This window comes from Babylonia areolata, chromosome 17 (genome assembly GCF_041734735.1).
Source record: "Babylonia areolata isolate BAREFJ2019XMU chromosome 17, ASM4173473v1, whole genome shotgun sequence".
Taxonomy (NCBI): Eukaryota; Metazoa; Mollusca; class Gastropoda; order Neogastropoda; family Buccinidae; genus Babylonia; species Babylonia areolata.
The window spans coordinates 5,145,319-5,156,601 of record NC_134892.1 but is presented as its reverse complement, the minus strand read 5'-3'; the positions used below and the strand labels follow the sequence as shown (position 1 = coordinate 5,156,601).

General features: G+C 41.7%; 1 protein-coding gene across 1 annotated transcript in view; it reads left to right on the top strand.

The window, feature by feature from the left end:
* Positions 1 to 10,368: 10,368 nt before the first annotated feature.
* The window catches only part of LOC143291452 (uncharacterized), a 16,663-nt gene continuing 15,748 nt past the window's right edge, over positions 10,369 to 11,283 (top strand). Inside the window, exon 1 of the mRNA XM_076601317.1 lies at positions 10,369 to 10,429. Within this exon, the coding sequence (XP_076457432.1) occupies positions 10,408 to 10,429 (22 nt within the window). The 5' untranslated portion in view covers positions 10,369 to 10,407. The remainder of the gene's footprint in view (positions 10,430 to 11,283) is intronic.

The following is an 11,283-nucleotide window of genomic DNA, read 5'->3' as shown; positions in this document are numbered from 1 at the left end:
ACACACACACTCACAGATACACAGACACACACACACACATACACACTAGGTACAAAAGAATTACTGAATTAAAACTGGAAGGATAGAAAAGATGCACACACTGGCCCAGGGATATAATAGAATTATGATAAAAGCACCAAAGGGAACACATTCATTTTTTGATATATTTATTGGGAAGCCAGTACTACCAAATGCTTGTAAAAATTGGAATCATTGTTTTGAAAACCAATTCGAATGGAAGATTTTTTTTTTAATACACGAAAGATACAAGAAATAAAATTGAAATGGTTTCAGATTAAGATTAATTATCGTGTACTTGTGACAAATTCTATGTTGAGGAATATGGGAGTGTTAACAGACAACAAATGTAATTTTTGTAAAGATGAAACAGACACGATTCTACACTATCTGTGGGAATGTTATCATGTACAAGTGTTTTGGACAGAGTTTGTACGCTACTTTAAAGAAAAGTGTCCAACCTGTGATAGGCTTGATCTTAACTATGTGTTGGTGCTCTTTGGGTGCGACAATAAAACAAAAACTGATGGTTACTTCTCACACATCTTAATGATAGCCAAGTTCTTTATATACAAATGTAGAATCAATAAAGTGAATCCAACAATACAAATGTTCATAAAAGATATTAAAAAGGCATATGAAATTGACAAGTATGTTTTTAGAATATCCATGGAATATAACAAATTTGTGCAGAAATGGGCACCATACATATATATCGTACAAGATTAAGATTTGTATTATGTATAATTAAACCTATATTACTTTGATATGAATTAGGCTTAGCAGTAAGAGTGGAAACAATGTGTGAAGTTAGTCATTACTACAGTTTCATTGTAATTCGTGTGTTATAATATCACACAGATCAGTGTTTGAATTTATATTTAGCTGTTCTGCCGATGTGATGCTTGATGTGGAAAGGTGGATGTTCGGAACGCTATATTGTTGTGCCTTCCTAATGTTAAATATTTATTTGGTATGTAAACCTTTGTCTGAATAAAAAAATGTTTCGAAAAAAATGACATATCTAATACATTTAAATAGTGTAGTTAAAGTGATTGAAGCTATGCTGATTTAGTGAAAGTACACTAACAGTATAGATTTAAGTAAAGCTCATACTGTGTCAAAGTGACTCAAATGGATCAGTTATCAATGTAGCACTATGCTGGAGTAAGCCGTATAGAAGAGTGCATGATAGCAAAATTACAGTTAACAGACTGTGATACATATCAGATAGTTTTAACCAATAACTGATATTAATCCAACACTATCTTGTAATCAGCACAACAGAATACTGCACACGTCTAAAAGTACTGAGCACATTGTAACTGTGAAGCTATCAGTATAACTGATATTAGTATATAAAATAATACATGAATAATAAACAAGATAATAGAATCAGTGGCTTTTAAATACTGGCAAACTGAGAGACCAGATAGTAATCAGTGCACAACACAAAGATTGGAAGAACTGTCATGGCTTAACCATTAACTCACTCAGTACAGGCAGTCCTCTCTTCTCCTCTACACAGACCCCTCGGATGTCCAGTGGGTGTCTCAATGACCCAACCTTTAGCTTCCGTCGTCAGAATTGTGGTATTCTTTGTCAACATTCACGTCTTCAGTATAAGAGCCTTCCACTTGCAATATTTTGATGATGGTAATTGGGGTGAAACGCTGTTAACGTCGTCTCTTTCGCCGTCCGTATGGAAAGAGTTAAGTGGTGAATGAACTTACACAAGTAATCCCTTGCATCAAAGCCAAATATCAACATAGCTAAGCTTGTGCTCAACATTCAAATCTCCTCCACTGAAGAGGGATAAGTAAGTAAACCTTCATCAGTGAAAGCAAATGTGAAAGAACGTGTCATTCACTAGAACATTCTGGAACAAACTATCAGTGTTCAGAGAAGTCACTGACTGTGACGCTAAGAATGAAATGGAATCTATTACTGCTACAAGCATATGACGATATGGCGATTATCCAGATCAATCATAGCCGAGCTGTGACTACATGTCAAAGCAATAACTGAACAAAGCAATATCAACATACTCATATGAACACAAGCACTGTGTCAAAACTTACAATTTACAAATCATCAGCACATTTTACACACAGTACTTACGGTGATGAGGCGATGACTTTGGCCTTTGCAGCAACACACACTGCTTGCAACACTGCGAGAGAGAGAGAGAGCAGGCTCTAGCTAGTGACTGGCCAGATGGAAAGTGACCAGTCATCACCTGATGTGGGCTATTTATGCAAGCTAAGCGAACTGCAATGACGCCCGTGTGTGCCGCAAAGTACATTGGCTCAAATTGAGCTAAATTTGATTAGAATTGTGTTTGCTACAAGGTGTTCAGTGATAGATTTCTAAATGATTCCTGAACCGATTTACGTCAGATAGGTCGCAAAAGAAAGAGCTCAATGCCTATTTTCTAATGATTATGAAATAAAATGTTGATTATTTAAGATGAATTTACAATCTTAATCTAAGTCACCTGAAAAGGGTCAGTTTTAGCAAACTTGTCGCTGAAAATTACAAACTGCGTTAAATCAGTTTAACATAGGGAAACACAAGTGATATAGATTTAAAGATGGAATTGCAACAATTCTGTCAGTATATGATACTTGTATTTTATTGATCTGGTGAAAGAGATATTCAATTAAATACAGTGTCAGAAGCACAGATTTCAAATCATACCGTCAAGCAACGCTAGGTGTGGAGTGATTGTCGTTAAGTGTTGACAATGAAAATCTTCTAAATACCTGATCTATTCTCATCCAAACACAACGATAGTGGTGTGGTTTTAGTATCCAACAGCAGTCACATACAGAACTGTTGACTGTAGCATTATGTGTGACGAAAAAGACCAAATGACGTAAGCTTAGTGTCAGTTGAAATCAGTACACTGACAAACGATTAAACTTAAATCAAGTATGCTTCTAACTCATAAAGGTGTTTGTGTGTAAGCACAACAGATATAATATTGCAGTGAACAATACAGAGACTTGACTTAATAAACATTCAGAGAATAGGTTTAGAATGGGCTTGCATTCAAACCAGGAATGGCGTCACATATTCTGCGTCGTTGAAGACGTGCAGGTTAGTTGCCAAAAAGGCGTCTGCTATACAGCTTGTGCAAGGTATTTGCGAAAAAGGTGTCTGCTATGAGCTTGTTCATGAAGCAGTATCTGAAGCCAGCTGAGCACTTGGCTACTTTTTTTTTTCGGGGATAAGCAATTATTGTGTGCTTTATTTTATTTCTTTTTCTTTTCTTTTTTTCCTTTACAGTCCCCACCTTCTTCTGGGTGAATACTACATAATACAAGATAATACCATAAGCATGCAAATGGGGAAAAAAAACACTCTCCATCTGAAAAAGGAGAGCACACACACACACACACACACACACACACACACACCACAACACACACATCATTTATCCACTCACATGCGCGGAATGGTGCAGCTATGTCTGGAACGATGGATGGATGTGAGCATGAGTGGGTGTATGTGATTCCGGGTGTGTGTGCGCGCCCGCGTACGCAAGCGCGTACATGCGTACAGATGCGCAACATACACTTCAAAGAGACTGCGCAACAGTCACTGTGGCCCCAATACGTACTTGACATCTCAATTTTGCAAGCTGGTGAAATCCGGTTTGATAGATATGCACTTACACCCGGCCCTCTTTATGACAGGACAGGTGAGATTCAAGGAGAGATATACCGAGAGAAGGATAGAGAGATAGGACGAGTGGAGAGGGGAGAGAAGAAACACAGAGACACGGTTCACTGCACTGGGAGCCATCCTCCGCCCATGTCAAAAGGGTAGGGGGGGTGGCGTGGGGTAATGGGGTAATGATGACGATCAAATATCAGGTAAAAGCGGTCATGAACATTGCACACTGTGAGTGCTTTTACGTTTCTGTGCGGTTCTTTTGTTGTTTGTTTTGTTGGGGAGCGGGGGGGGGGGGGGGGGGGCGGGGGGGGGGGCTTTTTTTTTTGGGGGGGGGGGACGGGGTTCGGGGGGGTAGGTCATTTTTTTTTTTTTTTTTTTAATCATTTTCCATAACCATTATCATTCGTCCAAGAAGAGTGACATTTGACTGAACTCTCAACTGTGAATGACTTTGATGGCTTGGGCCAACAGCCCCTATTACGACAATTTTAAGAATATGCACAGGACTGTTTGAGGGAAGAGGAAAAAAAGATTCAGTTCAGGAGAGAAAAAAAAACCGAAACGATTTAGAAATGCCGCATGTAAATTGCGTAGTCATCCCTCATTCAGGCAGACACCCCCTTCACCCTACTTCCCCCCCCCCACCCCCCCGCGCCCACACCCTTCCCCTCACACACACACACACACACACACACACACACACACACATTCACACACATATATAACACTCATACACACACACACACTATTCGTGAATGTGCGCGCACACGCACACACACACGCACGCACGCACGCACAAGTAAAAAAAAAAAAAAGAAAAGAAAAAAGTTTCTGAAGCCGCTTATAATGGCTAATGGTCTTGCTATAAAAAAAAAATCCTCCAAAGAACTGTTGAGTGATTCGGACGGGGTGAAGACTAAAGAAAACAAACAAAACAAACAAAAAAACGATGCACTAACACCACCACCACAGCTGACAGAAACTTGAGATTGTCCACCATTTCATGTATATAATGAGTGTGTGGAGGAGGGGGGTAGAGGAGGTGCAGGGTAATGTGTGTGGTGTGTGTGTGTGTGTGTGTGTAAGTGTGTGTGTGTGTGTGTGTGTGTTGCAGCTCATGTACGTTTAGATGTATTTGACTGTGCTTTCATATCTGTGAAACTGCATGTTTGGTGCATATCTGTTATGCATGTGTGGGTGTATGTGTGAATGTGTGTCTTCATGTTTTACATTTATTTGCTTATTTATCATCATTGTTGTCTTATTTTTATTATTATTATTATTATTTTATTATTACCATTACTACTGCCTTTTTTATCATAATTATTATTTATTTATTTACTTATTTATTCATGTAAGCGTATCTATTATTTATTCACCTTTTTTTTTTCTTTTTTCTTTTTTTTTTTCTCAAGGCCTGACTAAGCGCGTTGGGTTACGCTGCTGGTCAGGCATCTGCTTGGCAGATGTGGTGTAGCATATATGGATTTGTCCGAACGCAGTGACGCCTCCTTGAGCTACTGAAACTGAAACTGAAACTGTATCTGGGTGCCATGATTAGTGACGAGCGCTCTTGCCAGTTCTGCTCAAACAGCTGTGTCACCGGCAAGCTAAGCCCATATGAAAAGACAGCAGAATCACCATCAGACACAAGGTCAGACTCATGCGTGCATTGGTACTTTCCGTATTAAATTTTGTACGCCTGCGACACATGGATTCTCACGGCAGAACTTGCAGAAGAAAATTCAAGTCTGGAGTTGACTTAATCAAGATTTTGCGCCTTTTAAATAGTAGTAGTAGTAGTAGCAGCAGCAGTATTTTTTATGTATTTATCTTATTTTTATTATTATTATTATCATTATTTATTGATTATTATTTTTTAAATTATCATTATTTATTTTAATTTTATCTTTTTTTTTTCTTCTTTTTTTTTCATTTGTTATTTTTACTCCTTTTTTTTTCTCAAGGCCTGACTAAGCGCGTTGGGTTACGCTGCTGGTCAGGCATCTGCTTGGCAGATGTGGTGTAGCGTATATAGATTTGATCGAACGCAGTGACGCCTCCTTGAGCTACTGAAACTGATATACTGTGGAAAAGAGATGACATGGAGAGATCTTGGGCATCTCGTATCTCGAACACATCACCAACGAGCAAGTTCGCCAGACCATCACTCAACATACTGGGCCACACGACGACCTACTGACCTTCGTGAAGAAACGGAAACTGGAATGGCATGGTCATACCACCAAGATCAAACGGCCTTGCCAAAGTCATCCTCCAGGGAACGGTAAAGGGGAAGAGAAGAAGAGGCAGACACAGGGGGGGGAGAAGAAAGAAGTCTCACAACAACTTTGAAGAGTGGACAGGGTTGACATTTGCTGAGACACGATCACTCACACATGATGGTCCAGGAGGGAGAAAGATGGTGCATCGATCGTGATGCCCCGACGGTTCCCAACGGAGCTGAAGGGCCAAGCACGTGACAACAGGCTTTGACACAAAAGCGACAGTCTTGCAGGAATCCAGTGAGCAGTTCTTTGCTGTGCATCAGTGACTCTTCTTCTTCTTCTTCTTCTTCTTCTTCTGCGTTCGTGGGCTGCAACTCCCATTTACACGATGATCTTTGTAGTTGCATTTCTTGTGAAGAGAGAGACACAGAGAGAGAGAGGGGGGGGATGAGAGAGAGTGTATGTGTGCGTGTGTGTGTGCGCATGGTGTGTGTGCGTGGGGTGTATGTGTGTGTGTGTGGGGGGGGGGGTAGATGTGCAATGCGGTTTGGCTGACTGAAATGGAGAGGCACGTAAATTTCAGTAATCTGTATATTTGTATATAGCTATTTCCATTTGGTGCCATTTAATTTTTAATCTATCTTTTTATTTTCTATTCATTTTATTCATTTTATTTGTTTGTTGTTTTCTTCTTATGTTGGACATGTGCTGCTGCCAAAAGGAAAATCTCTGTACCAAAGTATAGACAATAAAGTTTGTGTATTGTATTGTTGTGTATTGTGTATGACTGTTTTTAACCCGCGATGTAGGCAGCCATACTCCGCTTTCGGGGGTGTGCATGCTGCGTATGTTCTTCTTTTCATAACCCACCGAACGCTGACATGGATTACTGGATCTTTAACGAGTGTATTCGATCTTCTGCTTGCCGTATACACACGAAGGGGGTTCAGGCACTGAGCAGGTCTGCACATATGTTGACCTGGGAGATCGGAAAAATCTCCACCCTTAACCCACTAGGCGCTGTCACCGAGATTCGAACCCGGGAATCTTAGATTGAAAGTCCAATGCTTTAACCACTCGGCTATTGCGGCTATTGGGCTCGTCCAATGACTCTTCAAATAGTTAAGAAGAAGAAGGAGATATATATATAATTTCAAACATTATTCTAAATCTGACCCAAATAACTATCCCATGCATCACTTTAACTCACTCAGTACGGCCAGTCCTCTCTTCTCCTCTACACAGACCCCTCGGATGTCCAGTGGGTGTCTGAATGACCCAACCTTTAGCTTCCGTCGTCAGAATTGTGGTATTCTTTGTCAACATTCACGTCTTCAGTATAAGAGCCTTCCGCTTGCAATATTTTGATGATGGTAATTGGGGTGAAACGCTGTTAACGTCGTCTCTTTCGCCGTTCGTATGGAAAGAGTTAAACACTAGCGCACATCTCACATTGCAGACAATTCCACGTCACACTTGAAAGGATATCCTCAATCTCACCCGATCAACAATTATTCTAAAGAAGAAAAAAAAAAGTGAAAAAAGATAAAAGGTCCAGCGATCCTCATTGAGTACCATCTCTCTATTATTCTCTCTCTCTCTCTCTCTCTCTCTCTCTCTCTCTCTCTCTCTCTCTCTCTCTCTCTCTTGTGTCAAATCCGTATGTGTTATGCATGGAATTACACCACAACACTGCCTTATTTCACTTAACTTAATGAACAATTACCGACAACGTGTTATTCACTATTCCTCTTCAAGTTTTGAGCCCCCCTGTGAAATAACCGCTGTGCTTTATGTCATGTACTGTGTTCGGAAAATATTCAAGCCAACAATTCCAGCCACAGCGTTCCTTGTAAACCATCCCCATAACAACAGGCTCTGCAACGATGCTTTGCTTTGCATGTGAAAGGGAGTTTCAGTTTCAGATTTCAGTTTCTCAAGGAGGATGTGACTGCGTTCGGACAAATCCATACACGCTACACCACATCTGTGTACCTATCGGAACCGATTTCTTGTACATAAGAAACACTTTCTTTTTCTTCTTTTTTTTCAGTTCGCCAAGTGCGTGCAGCACATGTAACCTCGGTTTATTGTGTTATCCTTATTCTTCTACTTCTTCGTTCGTTCGTGGGCTGCAGCTCTCACGTTTACTCGTATGTACACGAATGGGTTTTACGGGCATGACCGTTTTTAACCCCCGCCATGTAGGCAGCCATACTCCGTTTTCGGGGGGTAATGTGTTATCCGAATGACAATGCGTTCACTTTGATTTCCCAGTAAAACTCTGGAGGGGGAAGGGCGAGAGTGGGAATCGAACCCAGGCCCTCACGGACACTGTATTGGCAGGTAAGCATCTTAACCATCCTGCCACCTTTCTACTGCATGAGAGAGAAACGTCGGGAGTACAAAGTCTCTCCACAACTCTTTATATATATAAATATTCCCTCCTCTTCGCTCGGAAAATCAACATCGCCTTGCACCACTGTGAGAAAGAACAAGAGCGTTCATTGAAAACCAACATCGCTTTGAACCGCTGTGAGAATGGACAAGAGCGTTCACTGAAAACCAACATCGCTTTGAACCGCTGTGAGAATGGACAAGAGCGTTCACTGAAATCCAGCATCGCTTTGAACCGCTGTGAGAATGGACAAGACCGTTCACTGAAAACCAACATCGCATTGAACCACTGTGAGAATGGACAAAACCGTTCACTGAAATCCAGCATCGCTTTGAACCGCTGTGAGAATGGACAAGACCGTTCACTGAAAACCAACATCGCTTTGAACTGCTGTAAGAATGGACAAGACAGTTCACTGAAAACCAACATCGCTTTGACCCACTGAGAATGGACAAGAGCGTTCACTGAAAACCAACATTGCCTTGAACCATTGTGAGAATGGACAAGAGCGTTCACTGAAAACCAACATTGCCTTGAACCATTGTGAGAATGGACAAGAGCGTTCACTGAAAAAATCAGCATCGCTTTGAACCGCTGTGAGAATGGACAAGAGCGCAAACCAACATCACCTTGAACCACTGTGAGAGTGGACAAAACCGTTCACTGAAAACCAACATCGCTTTGAACCACTGTGAGAATGGACAAGAGCGTTCACTGAAAACGAACATCGCCTTGATCCACTGTAAGAATGGGCAAGAGCATTCACTGAAAACCAACATTGCTTTGAACCGCTGTGAGAATGGACAGGAGCGTTCACTGAAAACCAGCATCGCTTTGAACCGCTGTGAGAATGGACAAGACCGTTCACTGAAAACCAGCATTGCTTTGAACCGCTGTGAGAATGGACAACAGCGTTCACTGAAAACCAACATCGCTTTGAACCGCTGTGAGAATGGACAAGAGCGTTCACTGAAAACCAACGTAGCTTTTGAACCATTGTGAGAATGGACCTGAGCGTTCACTGAAGACTGTGAGAGGATGTCGGGAGCCCAGACGATGGGCTGACCTACATCATTCGATGAGAGCCGCATGTGAAGGCACGCATTCAAATGTTTTGTTGTTGTTTTTTTTAAAGGAAACAGGGACTAGTTGGTGTTCGGCGAAGCGGAAAGGGTTATCATGGAAAGGAAAGAAAGAAACAACAACAAAAAAACCACCACCAACAACAAAAAATACACAGTGTGTGTGTGTGTGTGTGTGTGTGTGTGTGTGTGTGTGTGTGTGTGTGTGTGTGTGTGTGTGTGTGTGTGTGTGTGTGTGTGTGTGTGTGTGTGTGTGTGTGTGTGTGTGTGTGTGTGTGTGTGTGTGTTTGCCTGCGGCAACAGGTGATGTTTTGATTTCCGTTTTTTTTTCATTTAGGACATAGGATCTATAAAGGAAGAAAAATGTGCGTGCGTGCGTGCGTGCGCGCGTGTGTGTTTGCGTGCGTGCGTGCGTATGTGTGTGCGTGCGTGCATGTGTGTGTGTGTGTTTACTTTGTGTGTGTTTGTGGAGGGGGAGGAGAAGGAGAAGAAGAGGAGGAGAAGGAGCAGGAGGAGGAAAACAAGAGGAGCAGAAGAAGAGGAGGAGGAGAAGGAACAAGAGGAGCAGAAGAAGAAGATGATGATGAGAAGGAGCAAGAGGATGAGAAGAAAATGAAGAGGAGGAGGAAGAGGAGCAGGAGAAGAAGAAGAGGAGGAGGAAGAGTAGGAGGAGCAAGAGGATGAGAAGAAGAAGAGGAGGAGAAAGAGGAGCAGGAGAAGAAGATGATGATGATGAGAAGGAGCAAGAGGATGAGAAGAAGAAGAAGAGGAGAAGGAGGAAGAGGAGCAGGACAAGAGGAGGAGGAGGAAGAGGAAGAGAAGAAGAAGATGATGATGATGACACATAAACCTCTTGACCAAAAGGTGCCCGTGGGTATACCCACTGTTTCACCAGCAGGTCAGGATCCCAGAAGATTCTGCCGCGTCACGTTTGCTGAAAGGTTGTTTTATTTTCGAAGTGCTGCGCTCAGCAAGACGGCCCACCGTCCTCACGGGAATCATGGAAAGGACTTCCAGTGCAGGTAGGAGCAAGTTAGAAAGTTGCACAATACTTTAACGGAGAAAGAAACTTGCATCGGTGGAAGCAGACTTAGATGGGGAGGTGGGGGTGGGGGGGGGGGTGTTGTTGTTTATCAGTTGGCTTCCATAGTCAGCGAAAGTGACTGCGTGTATATATTTGTTGTTGTTGTTGTTGTTTTGTTTCATGCTATGAAAAATTTTGTGGTCAGCGCATGCTTAGCAGAAGTTTTGTTTTATTTCTGATGGAAATTCATTCAGATTTGTTAAAGATTATGTTTTTCGTTATTTCTATAGGTTTCTTTATGGGTGCTCTACTCTCTTATTACATGTTATGGATATTCGGTACAGCTCAAAAGTTTGGCGCAAGGGTTAATGTTGTTTACCGTGGATTTACAGCAGAACCAGAATTTGAACATCGAGTTTAATTTGTTACAACCACTCACGAATTTGAATACACTGCTGACAACGATGTCTGCAATCTTTTTGTCAGTCATTTATTTACATAGATGAGTATTCTGAAAGAACCCCCTTTATGAATCAGATCATTTAACTCACTCAGTACGGCCAGTCCTCTCTCCTCCTCTACACAGACCCCTCGGATGTCCTGTGGGTGTCTGAATGACCCAACCTTTAGCTTCCGTCGTCAGAATTGTGGTATTCTTTGTCAACATTCACGTCGTCAGTATAAGAGCCTTCCACTTGCAATATTTTGATGATGGTAATTGGGGTAAAACGCTGTCAACGTCGATTCTTTCGCCTTTTGTATGGAGAGAGTTAAGTAATCCAACCATCCATGAATCAATTCACCAATCAAATCGTTCATTTAAATGAACTGCTGGTAGTAATGGCAGCAATC